Source organism: Vicugna pacos, chromosome 17 (genome assembly GCF_048564905.1).
Source record: "Vicugna pacos chromosome 17, VicPac4, whole genome shotgun sequence".
In the NCBI taxonomy this organism is placed as follows: Eukaryota; Metazoa; Chordata; class Mammalia; order Artiodactyla; family Camelidae; genus Vicugna; species Vicugna pacos.
The window spans coordinates 19,622,060-19,649,137 of NC_133003.1; the positions used below are offsets into that span (position 1 = coordinate 19,622,060).

General features: G+C 42.6%; 2 protein-coding genes across 3 annotated transcripts in view; one reads left to right on the plus strand and one right to left on the minus strand.

The window, feature by feature from the left end:
* CRIPTO (cripto, EGF-CFC family member) overlaps positions 1-27,078 on the plus strand; it is a 102,361-nt gene that overhangs the window by 44,210 nt on the left and 31,073 nt on the right. The window lies entirely within an intron of this gene.
* LRRC2 (leucine rich repeat containing 2) overlaps positions 1-27,078 on the minus strand; it is a 67,098-nt gene that overhangs the window by 3,705 nt on the left and 36,315 nt on the right. For both annotated transcript variants that reach the window (XM_072941130.1, XM_072941129.1), the window contains 6 exons: positions 20,201-20,408; positions 15,133-15,289; positions 11,173-11,309; positions 9,795-9,940; positions 7,985-8,140; positions 414-550 (listed from right to left, as the gene is read on the minus strand). In XM_072941130.1, coding sequence (XP_072797231.1) covers positions 414-550; positions 7,985-8,140; positions 9,795-9,940; positions 11,173-11,309; positions 15,133-15,289; positions 20,201-20,408 — 941 coding nt within the window. The remainder of the gene's footprint in view (positions 1-413; positions 551-7,984; positions 8,141-9,794; positions 9,941-11,172; positions 11,310-15,132; positions 15,290-20,200; positions 20,409-27,078) is intronic.

The following is a 27,078-nucleotide window of genomic DNA, read 5'->3' on the forward strand; positions in this document are numbered from 1 at the left end:
CATCCTGGTTTCCCCTTTGTGCTTTTTATATAGATGTAGCTTGATTATACAAGAGATTACTTTTTCTAAAATGGATTTTGAGATGGAATCTTTCCCCATTAACTAGAATACTATTTTATCAATATCATTTTGTCAAAAACCCATGTAAAGTTAGTAGTGCAACCCTCACATTTTAAGTGTTATGTTTTCCAGCCTCTCTGTCACATAGTCAATGATGTGGTAAGCATTCTAGCGCACTAGGAAATTTTGATTATTTTAAGGAAGCTTTACTTTTCCATTTACCAAAAAAAAAAAAAAACAAAGTAGCCTATCCCTAACCAATTAACTTTTTATCAATTTGACATATAAATGTATTACATGAGTACATGGATTTCTATATATTCGTTTTAAATAACTTTAAATGAGTAACCTACCTCTTTCTTTAAGATCTTCAAGATAGGCTTTCATAAATTCTTTATCAAAATGCTGGCGATCTCGTTCACTTTCTATCATATCATCACCATCTTGATACTGGGTATTCTCAATGGGATTGTCCATAAGGCTTACAAATCTATTCAAGAGAGTATGGGAAATGTCATATTTTCTCCTGTGCTTTTGTAACCTTGTGAAATTTCTCTCAGAAGTCAACATTCGTGGCAGTAAATCTCAAGTTCTCACTTATTCTTGAAAGACACAGCCAACCGCATAACATTCATGTCACCAGTGGAATTCCACCACACAGTTCTCCAACAAGATGATGGAGTCAGTTTATGGCACAGACTATGTAGAGGTTTGATGGGGAAACGAGGGCAACGTAGCCACGGGCAGAGGGCAGAGAGCAGCCCTTAGTCTCCCTGTCACGTGTGCTGACTTACTGTGTTTGACAGCACTCCCAACTGGTGATCTCAAACTCTAAAGTGATGTGGCTACATTGAAAATGGCTCAGATAAAAATCCCCACCACAGAGGTATTTAAAAGATGCACTACTCCTGTTAAAAAAAAAAAAAAAAAAAAGCTAAAGGAGAGAAGCCAAAATGGCACTTAATCTCATTTCTTCATAACTTTAAAAGATCTCTTGATGTGAAAAATTATACAAATTTTTCAATTTAAAACAGGAAATCTTTCAAATAGTCTTTGGTTGCAATTTTAGGCCCTACTCAATCTTGGGGTGTTGGAGTTCTCTTCGGTTTGTAGAAGAGACGTCATATACATATAAATGATATGAGCCACGTATCTCAGATTTTAGTATGTGTATTTCCCAGTTCATTTTCATTTTAGCTTTATTTCACGTCTAAAAATGGGGAAAGCAAAAATGTTTTAATTCTTACATAGAAAGACTCATTCAACTTTTCCTTTGCAATTTATTTAATTGAATTTTTATTGCCCTTCCTATCCAAAGCTAAGAAATACTTCTTTTATCATTCTTCAACTTTTTTAAATCAATCATTGTCCATATCCTAAAATTTGAACAGAGCAATGATATTTTTTATGTAAAGCAGCAGTCTCTCGCCCTACCCCTTTGCATCCTCTTCCACCCAGAGAAATCTCTTTCATAGGTCAATCACTATTTTTACTTAATCTATTTGAAATGTCCTTTGTCACAGGACAAATGCTTTAATGTTGTTCAATCAAGTGGAAGTCCTCCCCTGATTTTCAACTCCTGCTACCTCCCTAACCCTTCCTCCTTCCAATTTTTACCTACACTTTACTTTTTAAACATTTTATTTGGAAAGTTTTCAAAATTCAGGGAAGTTGAAATTTTTTTTAAAGTGAACACCCCGGTACCCACTGCCTGGGTTCCACATTTAACACTTTACTGCACTTGCTTTATCACATAACCATCCCTCTATCCACCCGTCAAGCCATCTAATTTTTTGATGCACTTCAGAGCACATCACATACATTGTGAACTTTATTTTTTATTGCTGTAGATTTTATTCTAGTACATAAATTTTTTTATTGAAGTATAGTCAGTTTACAATGTGTCAATTTCTGGTGTACAGCACAATGCTTCATATTGGAACATTTATATATTCATTTTCATATTCTTTTTCACCGAAGGTTACCAGAAGCTGTAGAATATGGTTCCCTGTGTTATACAGTATAAACTTGTTGTTTATCTATCTATATATACATACGCACACACATACAGTAGTATCTGCAAATCTCAAACTCCCAATTTATCCCTCCCACCTCCTTCCCCCTGCCCCCAGTAATCATGTTTATTTTCTGTCTCTGAATCAGTTTCTGTTTTGTAAATCAGTTTGTTTGCTTTTTTTTTCTTTTTTAGATTCCACATATAAGTGATATCACATAGTATTTTTCTTTCTTTTTCTGGCTTGCTTCACTTAGAATGACAATATCCAGGCCATCCATGTTGCTGCAAGTGGCATTAATTTATTCTTTTTTATGACTGAGCAGTATTCCATTGTATAAATAAAGCACAGCTTCCATATCCAGCCATCTCTTGATGGACATTTAGGTTGTTTCCATGTCTTGGCTATTGTAACTACTACTGCTACGAACATTGAGGAGCAGGTAGGTTTTTGAATTAAGGTTCCCTCTGGATATATGCCCAGGAGTGGGATTGCTGGATCACAGGGTAAGTCCATTTTTAGTCTTTTGAGGAATCTCCATACTGTTTTTCCACAATGGCTGCATCAAAACTACATTCCCACCAGCAGTGTAGGAAGGAGGGTTCCCTTTTCTCCACCCCCTCTCCAGCATTTATCCTTTGTGGACTTTTGAATGATGGCCATTCTGACTGATGTTGAGATGATACCTCATTGTAGTTTTGATTTGCATTCTCTGATAATAAACATGGTACTGAGCATTTTTTCATGTGCCTATTAGCCATCTGTATGTCTTCACTGGAGAATTGCTTGTTTAGGTCTTCTGTCCATTTTTGGATTGGGTGGTTTGTTTATTAAGTTGTATGAGCTGGTGATATATTCAGGAAATTAAGCCCTTGCCGGTCTCATATTTTGCAAATATTTTCTCCCATTCCGCAGGTTGTCTTTCTGTTTTGCTTATGGTTTCCTTTGCTGTGCAAAAGCTTGCAAGTTTAATTAGGTCCTATTTGTTTGTTTTTGCTTTTCTTTCTATTGCTTGGGTAGACTGCCCTAGGAGAACATTGCTGAGATTTATGTCGGATAATATTTTGCCTATGTTTTCTTCTAAGAGGTTTATAGTGTCCTGTCTTATGTTTAAGTCTTTAAGCCATTCTGAGTTTATGTTTGTGTATGGAGTGAGGGAGTGTTCTAACTTCACTGATTTACATGCAGCTGTCCAGCTGTCCCAACACGACTTGCTAAAGCGACTGTCTTTGCTCCATTGTCAAAGATTAATTGACCAAAAGTTTGTGGGTTTATTTCTAGGCTCTCCATTCTGTTCCACTGATCAACGTCTGTTTTTGTACCAGTACCATGCTTCTGTGATTACTGTCGCTCTGTAGTATTGTCTGAATCTGGGAAGGTTATGTTTGGGCACTGTTTATATTTTCTGACTCTTTGCTGAAACCTCTGCTCTGTGCATCTATACTCCTCTTGAGTTCCCTGAACATCTTCACCATCATTCTAAACTCTCTCGGATAAACTGCCTATCTCCTTGTCCTCTGTTCCTTCTATGATTTTTGTCTTGTGCCTTGCTTGGCCTGGGAGAGATTACTCTGCCTCACACTGTCTACTATCCTTCTATTTGCATTTTGAGGTAGGTTAGTTCCGTTTGTCAACCATGGAGAGGTGGTCCTCTGTGGGAGACGTCCTATTTGTCCCAGCAGTACACTCCTCTCTTGTCGCCCAAGGGCCAGGGTCCAGCCAGTCCCAGGGTAAATTCAGGCCTGTGTTTGTGGATTCCTTCCACAGGCTTTGGGATTGTTTTCTTATTTCTGGTGTCTGCCCCCTGGTGGGTGAGGCTGGACCTGCACTTTCTGCTGGTTTCCTGGCAGGAGTGGGTGCATGCCCACTGCCAGGTGAAGCTTGGTCCTGGACCTCTGGGGGGTAGTGCCGTGTCTAGAGGTATCTGTGGCTCAGGAAGTCTGCTGATGGGGGGGGGGGCGGGGGGGAGCTGGCTATGTTCCCACCCAGCATGTTTTTCTTTAACTTTATGTATTTATTTTACAGTATCACATTTTTTTAATTGTAGTACAGTTGATGTCCAGTATGGTATGTTACAGGTATACACTATAATGATTCCCAATTTCGAAAGGTTATACTCCATTTATAGGTACTATAAAATGTGGCCTGTATTCCCCCATGTTGTACAGTACCTCCTTGTAGCTTATTTTATGCCTGATAGTTTGTACCTCTTAATCCTCCACCTTGCCCCCGCTTCCGTCTCCCACTGGTTACCACTAGTTCCTTTTCTTTTCTGTTATATTCACTAGTTTATACTTTTTTAGATTCCACATGTAAGTGGTATCTTCCAGTATTTGTCTTTGTCTGACTTACTTCCCTTAGCATCATGCCCTCCAAGTCTATCCCTGCTGTACCCCAGAAACTAACACAACATTTTAAATCAACTGTACTTCAATTAAAAAGCAAACAGCCAACCAACCCACTTAAAAGATGTGCAGAAGAACTGAACAAACATTTTTCTAAAAGAGGAAATGCAGATGGCCCACAGGAACATGAAAAGTTACTCAACATCACCAGTATCAGAGAAATGCCTGCTCAAAATCACAATGAGATATCATCTCAAAACTGTCAGAATGGCCATCATCAAAAAGAACACAAGTAACAAATATTGGCAAGGATGTGGAGAAAAGGGAACCCTTGTACACTGTTGGTGGGAATGTAAATTGGTGTCCTGGGTAATTTGTTAGGGATGACATTAAATCTGTAGACTCCTTTGTGTAGTATGGCCAGTTTAACAATATTCTTCCAATCTAACAGCACAGGATATCTTTCCATTTCTTTAAAGCATCTTTAATATCCTTAGTCAATGTTTTGTAGTTCTGCATGTGTAAGTCTTTCACCTCCTTGGTCAGATTTATTCCTAAGTATTTTATTTTTTTGGATGCAAATTTAAAAGGGATTGTTTCTTTACTTTCCTTTTCTGATATTTCACTGTTAGTGTAAAGAAATGCAACTGATTTCTGTATGTTAATCTTGTATCCTGATACCTTGCCAATTTCTTTTATCAGCTCCAGTAGTTTTTGTGTGGAGCCTTTAGGGTTTTCTATATACAGTACCATGTCATCAGCATATGACAACTTTACCTCTTCCCTTCTAATTTGGATCCCTTTTATTTTTTTCTTGTCTAACTGGCTAAGACTTCCAATGCTATATTGAATAGAAGTGATGACAGCGGGCATCCTTGTCTTGGTCCACATTTTAGCAGAAAGGCTTTCAGCTTGTCACCGTTGAGTACTATGCTGGCTGTAGGTTTGTCATAAATAGCTTTTATCATGTTGAGTATACTCTCTCTAGTCCCACTTTGGTTAGAGTTTTTATACTTTCACATTAATGTCAAAAACACTTGCGTTCTGATCTGTAACTATATTTAATGTTTCTATCCTGCCTGCAGTTTGATTCTAGAAGTGCAAATCAATACACAGCACTTAGACATTTTTGCAACAATTATCTGGTAAGGCCTGGAGATGCAGGCAGTGCTTGCCTAGCTGCCAGCCCTGCCGCGGGTGACCTCTCAGGGAGCAGGCCAGCACCCTGGGGAATACCCGAACACAAAAGCCGGCATCTTTGCTTCAGGGCCACCCCTGGTCGTGGGCTGGACGGCTGGTGCTGACTGATCTCCCGAGGGAATCAAGGAAGAGAGTGGAGGGCAGGGGCTCACCTGTTTCTAAGAGATTTTCCTTTCATTCCTTCTGTTTTTAGCACCAAAGTCTACACACCTCCCTGTACCTGGAATCTGACCACCACGCTTCTTCAGAGTCTTTTAAGTCAGATGACTCGTTTCTTGGTTTATTCTGAGCTTCAGCCTATTTCATCCTATTTCCATGAGCTACCACTGTTCCGGCTGCTGCATATGTCCCCAGAAACGTACTGGGATCTCTATTCTGTGAAGGCCTTCCCTGTTTCCTCCGTCATCATGGGTTTATGTTTTTAATTTTGTTCCCTCATTTTAAGGTGGGGGGAGGTCCTCAAGATGGATAGGTGTTAAGTACACAGTCAACCCCCTCATCAATACCATGGCATTTGATACTCTTTTTACAGTTTCTGTATTTAATTTGTGGCTTAATCCAGATTTCTTTTTGTGTACTATTTATGATATATAGTCTACAGCATAAGAAAGGGAATGAAGAAAGGCTTTATCTTTGTCTACCTGGCCAATTTCCACCATGCTGTATTAATATTTCCCCACTGGTTTATGAGAATTCCTGTGTCATGTATTAAGGTCAATTTCAAGACCACCTCTTCTAATAATGTATCTGCAAATCTCTGCCTAATATCCCATCATTTATTCTAGGCAAATTCTGTTGCATTACTCTTGTTTTCCAAAATTATCACTGCCCTTCTTCCCTTTCAGAGACATTTTCAAATCAGTTTCTCAGTTTCCAAAAAGGAAATCCCACCGGAGCTATGGAATCACATTATACTTCAGCCTAATTTTTGGAAGAAATCACCTCTTGACTGCTTTTCCAACCAGAAAAGATATAAGTACCTCCCAAAATGCAAGCACTCTTCGATATTCTTTTGGAACACTTCTTGGCTCCCTTCATATAAGGGAGTCATTCCTTCTAGGGTTTTTCCTAGATATTTTTTATTGTTGGTTATTAGCATTACTGCCATGATTTCTTCCATTGTTGTCTACAGGTTATTCCTAAGAAATCAGTAAGCTATTGAATTTTTAATGCAAAGTTTTTTTTTATTGAACTGTTATTAATTCAAAAAGCATCTGATTCTCCTAGATTTCCAAGTCCTACAGTTGTATCATTTGAAACAACTGTAGTTACCTGCACAGTCAGTTTTACCCTGACCAGAGGTCCTCCTCCTCCCCCTGGACGTGAGACTGCTCCATCTGCTCCCAGCTGCCCAAATCGGGAAAGGGTTTGAGGGGTGAGTTCTGTTACCCCTTCTCTTCCAGAATGCTGTCTAGGTATGAAGAAGTGGGCCTCTTCTAATCTAGACAGCATTCCTAAGTCAGCCAAGGACAGTGGATGGCCCATTCCGACGAGAGGAGCAGGGTGGAGCAGATGTCTTAATCTTGTGCTTCTACAGGACTGATTTTAGTCTCTTCTTTGCAGTATTTAACCTCTTTACTTCTGTTTGCTATGTATCTTATCACAGAGACTGGAAGATAAGGAAGACTCGTGCTAACAGTGAGCATTTGCTACTGTGAAAACTGGGAGTCCCGGGGAAATAAATATTCCCTCAAATGGTGGTTTTAACAAACAACTGGTGTTCAAAGCAGGTGGGACCCCAGACACAGTGAGGAAGTGGCTCTCACAGGAGTGGCCTCATGAGAAAGTTCCTGGGAGGCTTTGAGCTGCTGGGGGTGGGCCAAAATGGTCTCTGGGTGAAGGTGATAGGGGAACCCTAAAGCCCCAGATTCTGGCAGGATGGTAGTAGCAGGGAGCTGAGGGGACGTGCCTCAGGCGAGGGTAGAGCTGGGGCTTTTCCACTCCACATCTGAGGTAAGAAAGTCTATTTAGTTTCTTACCTTAGATTGGAGTCTATCACCTTAGTATGGATGCTTTTTCATAGTTCTTGGTGGTTTGCAGATACTTCCAAGGAAATCCAAAGAAGGGTGAGGCACCGAGGGAGGATTCAGCAGCCACTGACCCATCTACCCTGGCCAGCGGTGACGTGAGTGCCCAGTGACAGACCAGGGCACCCTGGGCCTTGGCACTGCGTGCCTTCAGCCAGCAGGCAGCATTTGCCCTGAAATCCTCTGAGCTTTACCTCCCCAGGCCGTTGGCCAAAAACTTCAATATCCTGTAAAAAGTACGAGAACGATCTAAACGGTTCCTGAGAAAGGCTCCAGGCGATTCTCACTCTTACCTTGTGTCCAAAAGGGTCTCTATTGGGGATCCTGGTCTACTCACTTTAAAGGTGTGGATGAGTCACAGAGGGCCGTCGGGAGCTCCACCAAGTGGTCCCCGCTGACAACTAACAGGGTGAGCTTCTTTAGGTTAAGCAGGGCATATGGAAGGTATGTCATCTTATTCTTATACAGGAGGAAGGTCTCCAGTTCCTCTAGCCTAAAGAAGACGCAAAAGAGATTAGAATAGAAGGATTTAGCCTCACAGCTAAGAAAACCAAAGTGGATTACAAATGAGGATTTCTTACTAGAATTTACCTAGTTAATTTTCATATGTGATCGTTACGAGAATAAACTATTTAAGTAATTTAAAGCCATGCCACTATCCATGACATGATTTGGGTTTTCTTTTAAGGTTTTGCTGACTCAATTGCCAACTGAAGACACAGGTATAGCAGAGGCAAAATCAACACGTCCCCATACCTCTACCAAAGTGTCTACTGTATTCCCAAGGATTAACGGGGCATGGGAAAGAAATCACATTAGAATTAGAGAATAGACAAATTTTGGCAACATATTTCTTTTGTATGTCTTCAAAACAGTTATTCTCCCATCATATTTTCAAACTTTAAAATAGGAATAAACCTGCAGAGGGAAAAGAAAAGGAGCAATATGCTCCAAAGGTCTTCCTCTGTCTTCCAGAGTGACCCTCTCTAGTTTTTTCATTCATTTGTAGAATTTTGACTGATCTCACAAATGCTTCACCAAGTTCCCCTTGTGTTTCAAACTAAAACAATTCCCACTTTGTCTCATAAACTTGGAAAGCATCTATCCACAGCAATCATATGAGAATGCACTCAGGACCAAGCCATCTTTGGCTTCTGCATCTCGACAGCTGACTTATGCTACCTTAAGAAGACTGGATTTCAGAAGGCTGGAGAGTTTGTTTCATCCACCACTCTCCAGGCCTGCCATGTGGGAGCCCAGTAATACTGGTGGAATGAATGACTCTTACATGAGTGAGTATAGTTATTTTTTAAACAAGAAATAGCTATGAGGATATGCTTAGGTTTTCTATCAATTTTGTTTAAAATGTTAGGTATAACGAATCAACAAATGAAACTAATAAAAACAAATGATATGTTTCTATTCCATACATAATGAATTTACTTTTCTACCTTTGGGGAGGAAGGGATAAATTGGGAGTTCAAAGTTTGTATATATACTACTATGCATAAAATAGATAAACAGGAAGTTTAAAATAAATATAGCACAGGGAACTATACATTCATTACCTTGTAGTAACTGATTATGAAAATGAATAGATGTGTGTATATGTATGTATGACGGAACGATTGTGCTGTAGGACAGAAACTAATATATTGTAAACTGTACTCCAATTTAAAAAAAAAGTTAATGGTTCCATTCTGTTGGACTGAGGTAAAGTTCACCAAGATGACAAAGATGTGTTCAAATGCATATAAACATACACACACACACATGTGTACACATACACATATATAGTTGACCTTTGAACAACACAGGCTTAAATTGTGCAGGCCCACATGCACGCAGCTATTTTCCAATAGACGTATTGCAGTACCGCGTCAGTCTGTGGTTGCTCGAATCCGCAGAGAAACCCCAGCTACGGAGGCCGACAATAAATTACGTGCAGATCAACCCCCTTGTTGTTCAGGGGTCAACTGTACATGTGTATGTGTGATGCAAACTATTCTATTCTATAAAGAGCCAAACTAATTTCCTAGAAACAAGAAACTCGAGAACATCAGTCGATTTCAGAGAGCATTCATGTGCTGTGCCTGTTTAAAATGTAAGTGATTCACGTACTTCACCTTCAGAGTGCAAGCAGCTACCTGTCTATGTCTTGGGGCAGATCGTTCAGGTTATTGTTGCTGATGTCCAACCACCGCAAATTAGACATCCGCAGCACACAGATCGGGACGCTGGAGAACTTGTTTACTGAGATATCTACGAAGGAAACTTGCTTCAAATTACTTAACTAGAAAGGAATCACAAAAATATTCGGATTACTTTTTAATAGGAATGTCTCTTCCCAAAGGCATTTCTATGAACACACGCAAATCCAATCAGCATTACAGGTATTCTGAGCACCTAATATGTGTCCTTCCCTGTGCTACACACTGGGGGTGCCACAATAAATAGCACACAGTGGCTGCCCTCAAGCCATTTACACTTTCATAAATAAGCAGTGCCATTTTATGTAGTAAGAACTAGTGTGAAGAAGTTTCCAATTTGCCACGTTCGGTAACAGAGAAGTAAGTGGTTAATCTGTCCAATAGGAGTGACTTACGTAGTGGACATGGGGGGAGGGATAAAAAGGTCAAAGATGAGTTGTCCCACTTCCAGCCTGAACATCTGAGAGATTACTGGGCCGCTTTCTAAAGTGGGGAGGACTGGGGACTGAGCAGCTTGTGCAGGGAATTGTGAGCCCTGGCTGTGCACCCGCACCGGGACTACCGCCCGGCGTTTCCTGGGGTGACATGGTGCTAAGAATAGAAGCAGCCACTTCCTCCCACCCTGAAGTTTTCAGAAATGGAGAATTAATATGCCTTCTAGGACTAGACAGAATCAGTGGCCAAGGCCTTGTCAGAGCCTCACCAGTGATACTATTTTCAGCTGATTCATTAGCAGGAGGATTTGAGAGATCCTTCTCTCTTCAAGCACAAGCAGCGTGCTGAGTTTTATTTGGCAGCAAAAACTGTTCACTTCCATCTGCTCATTTTATCAGAAAGTGATTTAAAATCATTTCTCCATTGAATATAATGAGTATTTTTTAGTTAATGGACTTCTCAATTCCTCTCTGCAGGACTGTATTAGTTACCTAAGTTTTGCTATGAATATATGAATGTTTTGAATTTTATCCCTTTATTTCAACTGTTTCCAATTTATTTAACCATTATGGATAAATAAATCAAAATCTGCATTGCAGAAAACTGACATCCCAGACATTAAATAAAAATATCTTGCATTAATATGATTTTTTGCCTAGTTTTCCTTTGACAGCATTTCTGAACTTAAATTCAGGTTGTGGACCAGTATAGTGTCATTTGTAAAGACTTTATAATAGCTGGTTTAGGGTGATTAAAATGTCAGGAAAATGTGATATAAATAAAAATGGATTTCATCTTTTAGAGCTTCTCCCCCATGTTATAGACCATTCCATGTCACAAACCAAATAAAAGCAAATTACAGTGCAAAAATGTTTCTTACCTCAAAGGGGAGCTCAGTTAATTCTAGATTTCCAGAACAGTCCAGTTTCTCTAAGCCTTCACAGTCTCCCAGTTCTGGAGGAATGCTTTTCAGACGGTTGAAACTCACATTGAGTTCCTTCAAGTTCTTCAAACAACCTGTCAGCAGAAAAAATTAATATCCATGGTGCAGGTCCTTTAAGATTTTTAAAGAACAAAAAACAAAACAAAGATGTATAAGACAGATGTAATAAATGATGGTAGGGAAGGCATTAAAAATAATTTTGCATTTCCTTTTAAGCACTTTTGCATTAAAAGTCTGCTCATCTTTTATCCTGAGCACTTTGGACTGTGATCAGAGCATTTTCTGCTTTCTTTACCTGTGTAGCCCTTCATCAAACTACAGGCAAGGTGACTGTAGGGGATATGGCCTCCATGTAGATTGGGTCAGGCCTCAGCAGCCAGAAAGTGCAAATCCCCTTGAAATCATGATGAATGAAATGACAGGCAATGGCTTTGAAGTGGTCCAGTTCCTAGGAAGGATGGTGGCCAGCTGTGGCCTATCAGTGGACTCTAATGGGATGGAGCTAGATATTGAAATATGCACAAAACTTAACTTACAAGATAAATGACTCAAAGTTTTTTTATAGACTGTATAAAATTCATTTATCTATGACTTCATATTTGCGTTGATTTAATTATGACCTGCGATGCTTAAATAATATGCTTTAAAAAGGCCTAAGTCCCTTTTACAGGCAGGAAGTGAACACACGAACAATATCACACAGTAACTGGATTGGTGGAGAAACATTGCATCCCGATAAACACACGACCTGCTCCCAACAATCAACCAGCACAAGACAAAATATTTTAATATTCTAAAAATCGTTGTCTCGCATGTTCCAAGGCATTAAATACTTTAACACTCAATCTAATTTTTAAAATTAGAAAACCAGAAGTATTGTTTACTTTTGGAGAGCAGGCACTCAAAATACAAATATCCTGCCATTCTATACGTGAAAAAGGGAAACTTACAAAGACAGCATATTGGAGGCAGGGTCATTCCTGAGTCAATTTTGTTCATCTCACTGTAACAAGTATAATGGTGATGCTGTGGAAATCTGGACCCTCTAACTTACCTACCGGGTACACTCTGCAACCTTTGTCAGCTACTGGTATCAAAACAGCTTGATGGATAAGGCGGGGTAATACAAAATGAGAAAAAAATTTCTCTTCTGGGGAGGATTGGGGAGCATGTGATCTAATTAATGCTCTCCGGAGCTCCAGATTCTGTAAAACACTGTATTACAAAACACTTCTTCAGTTTAAAGAAGCAAAGTAGAAGGTTGGCATAGATGGTGTGAATATTCTAAGCAGTCTAGTTTTCAGATACAGGAAAGTACATGTATTTATTAAAGTGTTACATAATCAGGTGGATGGAGGCATTTGGTCCAGTACATTTATATCAACTATATCAGAATTTGTTTATATAAGGGGATGCCAAAAGAAAATGAGATAACCCGAGAAAAAGGTGTATACTAGCTCCTCGTAAGCTCAAAGAGAAAGTCAATTTTTCAGCTCGAGAAGGAAAAAAAAAGTACTTTAGAAAGTATACCTCCAGTATAACATTTCAACAACTTATAGACAGAAAGAAATCATTTATGTTTGTATTCAAATCACTCTTCTTGCCATTTATTTCACCATGCCTAATCTCCTTCGATAAACACGACTTTTCCTTTCTCAGTATCCTGCTGAGAATTGGGCACTCCTAATAAAAACAGCATCATACTGGCATAAAAACAAACATATGGATCAATAATACAGAACAGAGAGCCCAGAAATCAACCCACAGACCTACGGTCAATTGATCTTCCACAAAGGAGGCAAGAATATACAATGGAGAAAAAGACAGTCTCCTCAGCAGATGGTGTTCGCAAAACTGGACAGCAGCATGTAAATCAATGAAGTTGGAACACTCCCTCACTCCACACATAAAAATAAACTCAAAATGGATTAAAGACTTAAATATAAGACACGCCATGATAAATTTCCCAGAAGAAAACATAGGCAGAACATTCTCTGCCACAAATCTTGGCAATGTTCTCCTAGGACAGTCTACCCAAGCAATGGAAATAGGAGCAAAAATAAACAAATGGGGCCTAATTAAACTCAAAGTTTTACACAGCAAAGGAAACCATGAGCAACAGAAAACAGCAACCTACAGAATGGGAGAAAATAGTTGCAAATGATGTGACCAACAAAGCCTTAATTTCCACACTATGTAGCCAGCCCACACAACTTAATAACCAAAAGACAAACAACCCAATCCAAAAAGGGGCAGAGGACTTAAACAAGCACTTCTCCAATGAAGACATACAAATGGCCAAAAGGCACATGAACAAATGCTCAATATCACAAATTATCAGAGAAACGCAAATCAAAACACCACGGAGGTATCACCTCACACCAGTCAGAATGGCCATCGTTCCAAAGTCCATGAACGATAAGGGGTGTGGGCAAAAGGGAACCCTCCCACATTGCTGGTGGGAATGCAGTTTGGTGTATCTGTTATAGAAAACAGAATGGAGATCCCAAAAATACCTAAAAATAGACTTACCATATGATCCAGCAATCCCACTTCTGAGAATATACGCGGAGGGAACCTCAACTCAAAATGCTACATGCACCCCAAGGTGCATAGCAGCACTATCTGCAGTAGCCAAGACATGGAAACGTCCATCGACAGATGAGTGGATAAAGAAGCTGTGTATATTTATACAACGGAATACTACTCAGCCATAAAAAGAATAAAATAATGCCATTTGCAGCAACAGGGATGGACATGGAGAATGTCATTCTAAGTGAAATAAGCCAGAAAGAGAAAGAAAAATACCATATGATATCACTTACATGTGGAATCTTTAATTAAAGAAAGAAACTTATTTACAAAACAGAAACAGACTCACAGACATAGAAAACAAACATGGTTACCCAGGTGGTGAAAGAGGTTGGAAGAGTAAATTGGGAGTTCAAGATTTGCAGACCCTGATATATATAATAGATAAACAACACGTTTATACTGTGCAGCACAGGGAAGTACATTCAATACTTTGTGGTAACCTATGGTGAGAAGGAACATGAAAGTGCATATATGCATGTTCACGTACAACTGAAGCATTGTGCTGTACACCAAAAATTGATACAACATTGTAAACTGACTATACTTTAACAAAAATATATTTAAAAACACAACACTACACACGGGGTGCAGCTAAAGTACAGTGAACCTGAGTTACCCACTCCTCTATAACAAGTGGTCAGCAAGTCTGCTGCTCGTCTGGGGGAGACGTCACCTAATCCTAGTCTGGGTATACAGGTGGTCTGGGCTTTGTAGTCTTTGCACACCCAGCAGGACGTGTACAAGAACCACTGTCCTGACGGATGGTGCATTTCTGGTCCGAAGGTGTGCATCGTGAGCGTGGAGCTCCATGCAGCCCCCAGACCTCTGCCTCTCACACCCAAGAGAAAGAAACAGTTACAATGATCACTGTGATCTTCACTTAAAGTGAAGCAGCTGAACAACAATATGACTGAAAATAATAAAATTTTGACCAAAATAACATAAGCTAAACTGACTTTATCAACTAATATGTGGACGCAATATAGTGTATCTTATGTTTACAGTAAACATACTACTGCATGTTTGTATTTCTAAAACCAAAAGGAGAAAAAGTTGCTAAACAGAGCATCACTCCCTCATGAGTCTTCTAGTTTCTGAGCACCTGGCAGATGTCAGCACGTTCCAGGTTAGGCAGGTAAGACTGTGGCATCACCACCCAGAGGGGACACTGTGAACCTGAAGCTCTGGGAACACACAGAACAGCCCTGCCCAGCAACTTCCGGGGCAGCGGGAAAAGGAAGCATTCCCAGTGTTACCTGCTTCCCAGACAAGGGGCCTGAAGCCTCCGGCTAAGGAACATACCAATTTCAGCTGGAAGACGGGAGATTTGGTTTTTTGGCAGATCCAGAATCCTCATGGCTTGAAACAGCTCGATATATGTAGGAATGATCTGAATCAGGGTATTGCTTATGTGCCATTCTTTCAGGTGTGTCTGCTCCTTCAAGGAATCTGGGAGCTCCTGGAACAGAATGGATTCCACCGATCAGAACTAGGCCCTCTGTGTGTTGGATTTCGGAGGCAGCGTGCACAAAGCAAAGGAAAACTGTGCATTTATTTCAAAAACAAGAAGCGAGGGAGCATGCATGACAGCATTAGCCTTAACTGCCAGCTCTACAGCCATTCCAAACAAAGCAAGACAATGCTGCTGTCATTAACTAGCAGATCAGCCCAAGTTCAAAAGGGCTGTGAATTCACGACAGTATTAAAATCAAATGCTGAGTAAATGCTGACAACCAGGCTCCCACCCAAAGCCATGACGTATTATTTATTTACAACGTACTAATTTAACATCTTCTAAAAACACCATCTGCATCTTTTCATTCCTCCCTCCCTCTCTCTCCCCAGACCCCTGGAAACCACTATATTTTTATTGTTTCTGTAGCCATGCCTTTTCCAGAATGTCATTTGGAGCACAAGGGATTTTTAGGGCAATGAAACTATTCCATATTACAGCGGTGGCTACATGTCATTATGTATTTGTCAAAACCCATAGAATGCACAACATCAAGAGTGAACCCTAATGTAAACTATGGATTTGGTTGATGATAACGTGTCCATGTTGGTTCATCAACTGTGCCAAATATGCCACACTGACTAGGGATGTTGACGGTAGGCGAGTATGTATGTGTGGGTAGGGAAGGCTATGTGTGAACTCTGTATTTTCTGCTCAGTTCTGCTGTGAACCTGAAACTGCTCTAAAAGAATAGTCTATTAAAAAAAAAGAAGAAATAAAAAAAAGTCATCTGGCCATACCCTTAGATTTTAAAATGTGTGCTGCATTTCCCTTCCTCCGAACTAGCGACTTTTAAAAAAATACTTGATGCGGGGAAGGTATGGCTCAAGTAGCAGAGCGCGTGCTTAGCATATACCAGGTCCTGAGTTCCATTCCCAGGACCTCGTCCTCTAAAAGTAAATTAGTAAACCTAATTACCTCCCCTTCCCCCACACAAAAACACTTGATCAACATCTAGTATTTGTTAATAAAGGAAACTTCTAAATGGTTTTAATGAGTCTACAACAGGGAAAGAGCCCAGAATGACACTGAGGAGACCCAGACACCAGGCGCAGGCTCTGCCATCTTCCAGGGACACCACCTCCCTGGCCCCTAACTTCTGAAGTGACAGAGAGGAACTCAGCCATATCCAGGGCCTCCCCTGGCTCAAGTGCTCTGGGATAAAATTGTAAAGGTGCTGAGAAGTGCTTAAGACTTCAGGGGGGCTATTTGTCCACTTGAAGAAATTCAGCTCATGAGTTTACAAGCCCCCACTGCAAGCAAGTTGTGCTGTGCATTGAGGGACACGCGTATCCCCTGACTTCACAGAGCTGACCACAGCGCACCATTAGCAAAGTGGGGCAGGAGTGCAGAGGGGAGAGGTCAGTGGGGTGGAGGCAGCAACCAGAAAGTCCACAATGACCCTTTGCTCAGTACCCAGTACTTGTAATGGGCTTTAAGATCATTGCTATTGGATATGTGGGTTAAGATTTTAACTTGCAAAAGTGCTTTCACCTTAAATATACTTTCACATAAACGTACCCTTTAAGACAGAGTGGGCATTATTCAAGCCCATTTAAAAGAGGAAAACTGAAACCCACAGACATTTAAATGGGTTACTTAGGGTAAGGGCAGACGACACAGCTTGACGAACTAGTACAAAATGAAAATGCAGGCCGCTTGCTAAAACTTATTCAGAATGTCAAGACGGTGACAGTAGAGCATTAAACCAAGCCCGCCCTGGGTGACAGGCCCCAGCATCCAGGCCTGGCAAACCCACCTTGGCACCTCCTGACCTGAATGCAACCCACACCAGACCAGAGGGTTTCCTCCTGCAGCTGAGACAAGATCATGAGTGGGGACATCAAGGAGCTGACCCCCAGTCATGACAACATTCTCTTTATTGAGGCTTCAACATCGAGGGCCTCATAACTAACTTCTCTCATATCGCTTTCAATCATGACATGTCTGGAAAGTTTATTATGCCTTCTAAAATTATATCCATAACTATTTTTAATAACATGAGGAAACTCTTAAGATAATGTGTTCAATAAAAATAAAAGGGACAGGGTGAAGATGGCAGACTGAATATACACAGACATTTGCTCCTCTCTAAAATTCCATGTGAGAGGACAGGAAAGGAATTCTTTTTTGAAGGCATCCACCTCACCGCAGGGCTAAGAGAAAGACAAGGGAGGCGGCAGCAGCAACGTGCTGGTAGCTGAAAAGTTGGAAGATGGTAACCCAGCTCCCCCAACCCACTCAATCCTAGACCAGCAGCAGCAGGAACGATCAGATACACCCCAAACTTCACACCAGATGCCCCCGAAGCTCAGGTAGTGGAAGACAGGGGCACGTCTGGAAGTGGAAGGCAGGGCTAAAAGGAGGAGGTCAGGTTCAAAGTCTGAGGACCAGATTCCCTGACCCTATCCATGTCACAGAGCCATTGCCCCTGTAGGAAGGCTTATTCATTGGACGGGTTAAATGGAATCCCTGGACTGGGGATCAGCAGGCATCTCTGAGGGGAAGGCAGCAACCACAGGATGCGTGAGGAGTGCTGAGACTTGCCCACCCCGGCTCTCCTCTTGGCCCCAGAGGCCTGCCCTGCCTGGAGGATGTGTGAGGACCCTCCTGTGCGAGCTCTCACCAGCTGCAGACAAATCATAAATGCCCACTCCCAGGGGGAGCACGCTGGTTAAATGGGGGCTCCACAGCAATGCCCTCACAAAACAAAAATAAAGCAAAACAAAAAGGAAGCCCCCACCTGACACACCCCAATCAGCGTGTCAGTGCTCCCAGTATCTCCAGAAGTGCGGGAGAGCCCCAACGTGCGGACCAAAACAAACCCTAAAAGAAAAAGGAGACTCTGAAATACGGAAACTTCCTCCAAAAAAGCTATTGATCCCAAGATAGGTAAGAAAAGCCCCCATGAAATGAAAACATGACACAATTTTTCAAGAAAAATTTAAGAGTTATCTATAAAAGTAGAAAAATAAAGCCACATCATAGGATTCATTCATTCCCAAAACAGGCAGCTCTTGGAAATTAAAAACTTGATAGTAGAAGTGAAACTATCCATTGAAGCACTGTTAAATAAAATTGGGAGAAATATCCCTGAAAGAGCAGGGCCCGGGGGCTTCCATCTCACAAGGAATGACCAGTCTGCCCGCAACAGGTACCAGAAGCCATAGATAAAGGTCCCACAGCCAGCCCTAAGTGACCTCAGCAGAGCTCTCACCACCCAGTCCCCAAGGTCCCAGAAGCTCCACCACGCTGTCCAACCCTTGGTGACCTCTTGCAGCAGTCAAGCAGGCAGCCTGGTGTGATGTCAGAGGCCAGAACTGCCTCACCACCAGGAGCACTCTAAGATGGTGAATTTTTCACTCCTTAATTAAAGATAAGGTTGAAACCAATCTCTCTGGGGGAGGAAAACAGCAACTGACATTCATACTAATGAATGCCTGAGGCCCTGGAGTCCTCCCTGGGGTGGGTACCCATCAGGTTAGAGCACCGGCTCAGGGAACCCAGTGGAGGGGATCAATAGGCTGTAAGTAACGAAGACAGCGTCCACACAGTTCCCCCTGGGGTCTCCTGCTGACTCATAACCTTCTTTCTGTCCCCCTTACCACACTAGGCACTCACTAAATGCTCTTTAAAATGCTTTTCCAAAGCCGCTGTGAGCCGAAGAGATGCAGCAGGTTCCTCAAGTGGGCTGGGTGAGCCGTCCAGCTGGGATCACGGTAAACGACTACACCTGAGGGTGATTTACCAGTGGTATTTATTTTGTTTTACTTTTTAACCAGTGGTATCTAATTAGAAATCCAGGCAGGCCCTCCCTCGCCCCCTCCTCCCCGCCAAAGAGGCAGTGTGCGCATATCCACTGATCTCACTGATGGCGATGCAGGAGGACCACCCAAAGGGTTTCACAGTCATAATCTCTCCCAATTTTAGAGGACTGTGTCCTAACAAGCCAGTGTCATAGAATATTCGCTCATTTCATCCTCACAACAGCCCTCAGAGGGGGTCAAGGCAAGCATCACATGACAGAGACGGGCATAAAATGTATACCAGTGGCGTCAACTGCCCTGGTCACACGGCCAATAAAGAAACAGCCCCAAATATTTGGCCTCCCAGTCCAGAGTCCTTTTCCCCACAAAATGGTGGGATAAAAAGAGATGGAGGGCAGATCCCTGAGAACCCATCCCTCTGAAGGGACCACAGCCCGAGCTCATCGGCCCTGGCCCCGCCCCCTGCACACCTGGTACTGCTTCAACCATGAAACGTCAGAATACGGGCAGCCCTGAGATGCCTCTCCAAGCCAAGCTGTAGCTGGAGGAGTGAGAATAGGAAGCACCTGAGGATAGAAAGAGGCGGCACCTTGGTCCTGGCGTCAGCCTTTCAGAGGAAAACTGGCTAAAGGGTTTGCGAAATTCCTCTGCTGCTTTACACCCTGTGACGAGCCAGCCAAGTCACGGCCCGCAAAGGGGTGTCAGAGAAGTCATATGTTCAGTGCATTAAAAAAAAAAAAAGTCGAGTTATTTTTAATGTAAGGCGCGGGGGGAAGGCAGCAAAATTAAGCATTTTAAAGGCTGTGCCATCCTGGGGGAGCCGCTGGTTCCCAATCCCTCGCAGTCTCGGAGGGACTCAGAAGGATCCCGCTGCTCCTTTCCGGACTACACAGTCCTTTACGGCGGAGGAGACGCGGGAAGCCCCTTAAGAGCAAGCAATGGCTCCTTCGTATCCAGGAGAAAGCTCTCGAAAGACAAGAGCGCGCACGGGGCCAAGGTCAACGCCCCGAGCTCAGCCTGGCAGCACACGCCGGCCGCCGCGCTGCACCGAGCCTCCACCTGCTGCAAGCACAGAAATGCATCGACTCACCTGCCAGTGCTCCCCCGAAAGTTCAAACACGAACTCACTGCTCCGTTTGTCTCTCTCCTTGGAAAGCGAACTCTGTCTTGCGAGAGACTTCCTTTCAATCTTATCCAGAAGCCTCACGCTGGTGTCTACGAAGCCATTCTTGCAGTACGCAGCCTGGGGGATGCCTTTCCTCCTGCACTCGGCCACGAAGTTCCACTCTTCCTTTATCCTAAAACGCGCAGCAGAAGTGGCAGTGACCTCCTAGTGAATCGCCATGTCTGCCGGAGACGGCGGGCGAGCCACCTCCGCGCAGGCGCGGTTCTCACGCCAGCCAATTTCCGGACAGCGGGAGACAAGCCCTCCCCCACTTCCGGCCCCGCCCCGCCCCGCCCCTCTTTCCTGCGTCCTCCGCTGTGGAACGGAAGGGGGTTGTTGAACCCGCAGAGTTGTGAATTATTAGCAACTCTAACTAAAAACGTAGAGGAGGTGAATTCGATGGCTAAAACTTCTACCAAAATTACCTATGTATTTGATTAATTACCATTTCTTTTGATACTATGAGGTGCCAACCCAAAATCTTTAAAAATACAAGGCTTAAAATACCTGATTTTAGAATATCATCCATCAGCTGCCTTGGGAAACTTCACTCCTGCAGGTGAACCTGTTATTCATAAACTCCAGTTCCAATCAGACACTGGAGCTGGCCCAGGACTCAGCCTCCCCACCACTCCCAGTACCTTCTGGTCACTACTTCTCTGATCTATCATTTTACAGTTTTCTGCATTTATGGCGTATTTCCCCAGCATGGTCATAAGCTCCATGCTGCCCCTCCAGATGCCCATGCAGTCGTTAGAACAGTGTTTTGCACCAGGGAGCCTTTCTCCATTTTGAGATTTGATATCTGCTTAGAGTCTAACAGGTGAACATCCTGTGCAGTACACAGAGTTCACTGTGGTTTTCCTTCAAATCTGTCACAGAGATTTTGTCTCAAAATAAAGTTAGCCCGCCTTTGATAGGAACTTGGTGCATTCTACACTCAGGAAGGCCTCTGGTCCTACTCAGCCCAACTCAACTGGGATTTGGTGGCAGGCAGGATTAGGGGCTTTAGAAACAGGCTGCAGATTCAGCCCTGATCTTTCCATGGTCTGAGGCAGTACAAATGCTAAATAAATGGAAAATAAACTCCGTAGTAGAGGGTCAGTCCTAGGATGGAAACTCTCGGCTAGTTCCTGAAAGAAAAGTGGGCTAAAATGAGTCAGCTCTGGGGTCTCAGGCATGCCTAGGACCCTGTGGTCAGGAGGCGCAAGAACAGAGGAAAGAGTCTAGGGCAGGAACATCTTTGAGGATTGGGCACATGAGACGTCCTGGCCTGGACTACCAGGCACTGTCAGTTGTAAGAAGAAATATAAAGCTGAAAAAAACAAAAGACTGCTGGATATCCTTTTTCTGGAATGCTGAAGTCTTGAGGATTTTATCTGATCCTATAGAAGTGTGCACCTTTGTCGCTGACTAAGCTATTTTACAACCCTGTGGAGACTGAAGTTAACTTGTAGAAAATTGACAGCAATGCAAATCATTCTTGTCTACAGACACCCAGGTCAATTCTGTCCAGTGGAGGGACTACCCTCCCTCGAACTCTGAAAAGCCAGTTTGTCCCATTTGCAAGTTCAGTTCATTATGACTGAATCTCTAAATGTGTCTGTCCTTTGGATTCCCCTTTGAACTGGTTGCTTCCATCATGTAAATTATGAGAAAAACAAAATCTTTAACATGCATTCCTTTCATATCTGCAACAGAATCATGATTTCACCTTTTTAAAAAATTATGCTTTAACATGAGGTAGGTGCTCTGTGAACACTCAGGGTTTCAGAAGTTGGGCAGGGGCACTGTGAGGTGGGGAGAGACAGCCCAGACCTTCCCGCCATGTCCCTTCTAGTCTTGGGATTATGTTCACCTCCTTATGGATGGAGCTTCAATTACGTTCGGTCCTGTCTGGTTTTTGTTTCAGCCACCGGGCACTCAAGATCAGTTCTTTGCTTCGTGCACTCATAATTTCCCATTCTTAACTAAATGCGACATGCAAATACTAAAAGAGAATGAGTCAGGAGGGTTACGAGAGGAGCAAAGCTGCCAAGACAGCAGGTAGAAGACAGGGAGCCAGCCAGAGATTTGTGATGCAGAGCTGGGACCACGCTTTTAAAGGAAATCACACATGTTGAAACACTCTACCAAGTGCTTCGTTGACTGAACCTTTCCTCTAATCAAAAGTTAGGAGCAGGACTAGGGTGTAGTTAAATGTCAGTAACTGGAGATAAAAGTAGACTCAATTCTCAGGTGTGCTGTGGGTGAGGGGTGGGGGGTTTGGGACACAGCTGAACCCTGCCAGTCACCAACCCTCTGCATTCTAGTGGATTTTGTCAAGATAATCTGGGTACCATATGATCCAGGCATTCCACTCCTAGGTATTCACAAGAGAAAAGAAAGCATATGTCCATACAAAGACTTGGACATATGTTCATGTTAGTTTTATAGCCCCAAACTGGAAACAACCCAAATGTACACTCACAGATGAGTGAATGAGCAAACTGTAGTTTATCCATACAATGGAATACTGCTCAGCAATGCAAAGAAATGAACTACTGATACACTCTACAACATGAATGAATCTCAACATCATTAGGCTGAATGAAAGTGTCCAGACCAAGAAGGATGATCCCATAAATGATTCTGCTTATATGAAACTCTAATAAATTTAAAAATCTATAGTGACAGAAAGTAGTGATAGCCTGGGGCTGGGTGGCTGGGAGGTGAGGGAAAAGGATTACAAATGATGAGAAGGAAGCTTTTAAGGTGATGAATATGATCATTATATTGACTGTGGTGATGGTTTTACAGGCGTATAAGTATGGGGAACTTTTCAAATTGTACACTTTAAAAAAAATACCGGGGTCTTTATTGCCAATTCTTTTTTAAATCTCATCCTTTAGATTTTTTGAGTAGGTTATATAATATGTTGTTACATGATATAACATGTATGATACTGTTACAGTTTAGTATAATAGTTCATATACAGAATTATGAATAAATTCACATATTGGGGGATACTTGGACAACCTTGGGCAGTTGCTTAAATGCTTTAAAAGTCTCAGTTTTTTCATATATAAATAACCCTGAGAGTTCCTTGTCCATAGTCACACAGTAAGTGGTACATAGACCCAGGATTTAAATCCACATCTGTCTTCACCTATTAGCTCATTTAATTTCACAGCCCTACAAGTAGGACATTATCTTCATTTCACACTTATGGAAACTTCTGGGAAGAGCAGTGACTTGCCCAAGGTACCACAGGAGGTGAAAGGCAAAAAGGCATTCAAACCCAGGAATGCCTGACTTCCTCTGTTACTCTGGCTGCTTCTCCGTTGGGCCTGCAAATCACTTGACTGTATTAGTATTAAATTTTTCTTCTTAAGTGGCTTTATGTACAAATGCCACTTCACATGAAAGTTGAGAGTTATGGATCTGGAATAGTCATGATATGGTACGGGAGCACTACAATGCATTCTCACACTTCACTTGAAGAATGAAAAAGAAACCCTGCTTAGAGAAAACCTGTTTTTTATTTTTTTAAGTTTTTTTTGTAAGGCTACTTAATATGCCCTCAAGTCTGCGTACAGACTTTAGCTGTTTTCCATATTACTTTTCCCTTTTATATACAAACAATACTAGTGTGATCAGTCCTATTTTCTAGTATTTTACAGGAGTAATTGGTGAGAATGACTTTTAGGATCATGTTATGAAGCCCTGCCTGTCAGAAAATGATTGAGCTTGCCTGTTCTGTGTCCTGTATTTGGTTTCCCTCCTGGCTTGTGTATTCACCCAGGAAAGTTGCTCCTCCTCTATTTCCTACTGGCAGCAGCACTGGGCCAAGTGCTGTGCTCATGGTAGAATTCAGTCATATAAATTGCACACTTTACTTTAAATATGTGTAGTTTCTTGTATGTCAATTACTCCTCAATAAAGCATTTGTAAAAACAAATTTTATGTTCTCATTTAATCACCTGCTGGTATATTCCCTCAACGCTCTTGCCCCTCTTGCTTTCTGATACTCACGGGCGCAAACTTCCATTTAGTTTACATCCACTTCTCCCCCTGCTCTGCCCCTGCACCCGCACGGTAAATAAGCGTGGAGGAAAAGTCACAGCCTTGCAGACTGGCCTCCTGTGAATTGATGACAACGAACCCAGCGTCCTCACTCTTGCTCATCAGTTTTATCACACTTCCCTAGTGCACTCCTTTGCTGGAGGCCCTAGATGACTGTTGGACATTTTTTCCCTTTCAAGCCAAACTCCATCACCACCTACCCCATCCTCAGCCTCAGCTCATGACCTGGCTTCCTAGCTCGGGGAGAAAAGAAATGAGAGAAAAATAGAACCTCACAGCCTGCCAGCACCACATCCATGCCACCTACTCGCATCCATTTGCGCGGATGCTGCCTTCCCCTCGGTTCCATGGGAGAACTCGCGATACCCTAGCCATGGGCGAGGTCCTAGCTATGGGCAGCCCCTCCCCATGCTCGCCAAGCCCGGCCTCTCCCTGACTCAGAGACTTGATCCGATGATGGTTCCTCTGTCAATGTTTCCCTCTCATGGATCACTCACGTCAGTGGACAAGCACACATTGCTTCTCACATCGTAAAGGGAACCCCACTCCAGCTTCATGTCTTCCATCAGCCTCGTTCCTCTGCTCCACTTTACAGCAAAACTCCACCAGAGTGTCCTTGTTTGTACCTGTGCTTCTCCTCCTCTTGCCCATTCTCTGATAAACCCACTTCCATCACCCTCACCACGCTTTTGAAACTCTTCTCATCAAGGTCATCAAGGTCCTCCACTTCACTAAGTCCCATGGTCAAACCCAGTCCTCATCTCGTCTGACCCATCTGCAGCATTCGGTGCAGCCCATCACATCCTCTTTGAAACCTGTTTGTCACTTGGCTTCCGGGACACCTCCCTCTGCTGATTACCCTCCTGTCTCTCTAGTCGCTGTGCCACCACCTCCTCATGCTCCCAATCTTCAAGGTTAGAAGTGCCCCAACACCCCGTCCTTGGGCCTCTCCTGAGCCCTATCCACACTCATTCTTTTCATGCCTTCTGGTCTTGTGGGTTTAAATACGTCTATACACTGGGAATGCCCAGTTATAGATCTCCAGCCAAGACTTCTTCATTGAATTCTCCTAACATCTCCACCTGAATGTCTCAAAGCCATCCTCAAGTTAACATGTTCCCACCCAAACTCCTGATCTCCACCTGCAAAACTTTCTTCTTCATCTCAGTAAAAGTCTTCCAGTTGTTCTGCCCAAAAACCTCAGGGTCATCTTTGACTCTGCTTTCTTTCATCTCTCACATCAAATCCATCAACAAATATAGTCAGTTTTACCAGAATCTGGCCTCTCCTCTCCATCTTCACTGTTCCCATCCTGATCCAAGTCACCAGCATCTTCTTGCAGGCACCACTCTTGCCTTCCTACAGCCTAACCTCACCCAGCCTTTTGAGTGAGCTCGTAGCAGTGTCAGTCACACCATGCCACACCTCTTCCCATACCTCTCATGGGTCTCTCATTTCACTCAGTAAAAGCAATGCCTCCCCATGCCTGTCTGACCTCGCCTACTACGCACCTCACTTACTTTTTCTGGCTCAGTCACTCCAGCCTCCTGGCTCCTCCCTGAACCACCCAGGCAAATCCCTGCCTCAGAGAATTTGCACGTGCTATCATAGCTACCTGAAGTGCTCAATCCTCGATTTCTGCAGGACTGGTTCCCTAGGACTGTGTGCAAATGTTTCTCTCTTAACCAGACTTTTGCTCTTCAGAAACAACTTGGGATATCACTGGAGTTTCCTGCTTGCCACTAAGCTAGGGGAAACAGGAGCATTTGAAAAAACTATCTTGCTGATGGCGTTGGCTGGCACGGCTCCCACCCTACCCAGGTCCTAGTCACGGGGAGCTGAGCTGCGGGAAAGCACTGGGTAATCAACTAGCTGGGGCTTCAGGATCTACATATGAAGTCTGTAAACAAGGTAATAAGGGTGATACATTTTTGAATATCAGCATGTGGAGAGATATGAATTTAATACCAGAAGAATGTGCTGGAAGAGTTAGAAGTGCTGGGAAATACTGGCAGGGGCTTGGGATGGTTTGCTTTCCATTATTAGCTCTTCTGTGTCATTTAAATATTTTAATATCGTATGATAATAAATAAATATCTACCTGTAGCTCTAGCTCTGTCTGAAGCAGTCAGGGATACAGGGCGGACCTGAGAGCCAAGACATGCTGATTGAACTAATAGAAGAAATCCTCCCAGAATTTTAACAACCAGCAGCACAGCCACAGCAAGTTCTTGTGTTCACTGAGCACGTCCCAGATTGACGTCTCTAACTTTTCTTTCCTCATTTCTTAGACTGAACCTGAAGGCAGAGCCTGGCAATGTAATAAAATGATACCCATTAAGCACTACATAACACGGCTTTCCTATGTCACAAATTACAAATCGATGTAACTATTTCACATATCTCGGCACAGCCAACATAAAATGGAGAAAAAAAGGAAATTGGATACCATGCATAAAATATATTTAAATACCAAATCTTTTTCAGATTTCTTTTTAAAATGTTTTGTCTTAATCCCTGTGAAACCTAATGATAGGGAAGGTTACAGTGAGAATATCAACTGTTTTTACAGTTCCATTCTCTTCCTTGAGAGTGGTTAACATAAATAAAATGGCATTGTGTTTCTATTTTATCACCCGTATAATTGAATAATCTTCCACCTGAGTTTTAGCAGAACTTCAAACACACGATAAACATACAAAACAATGCCCTTAGAGTTCTATTAATGAATTCAGTAA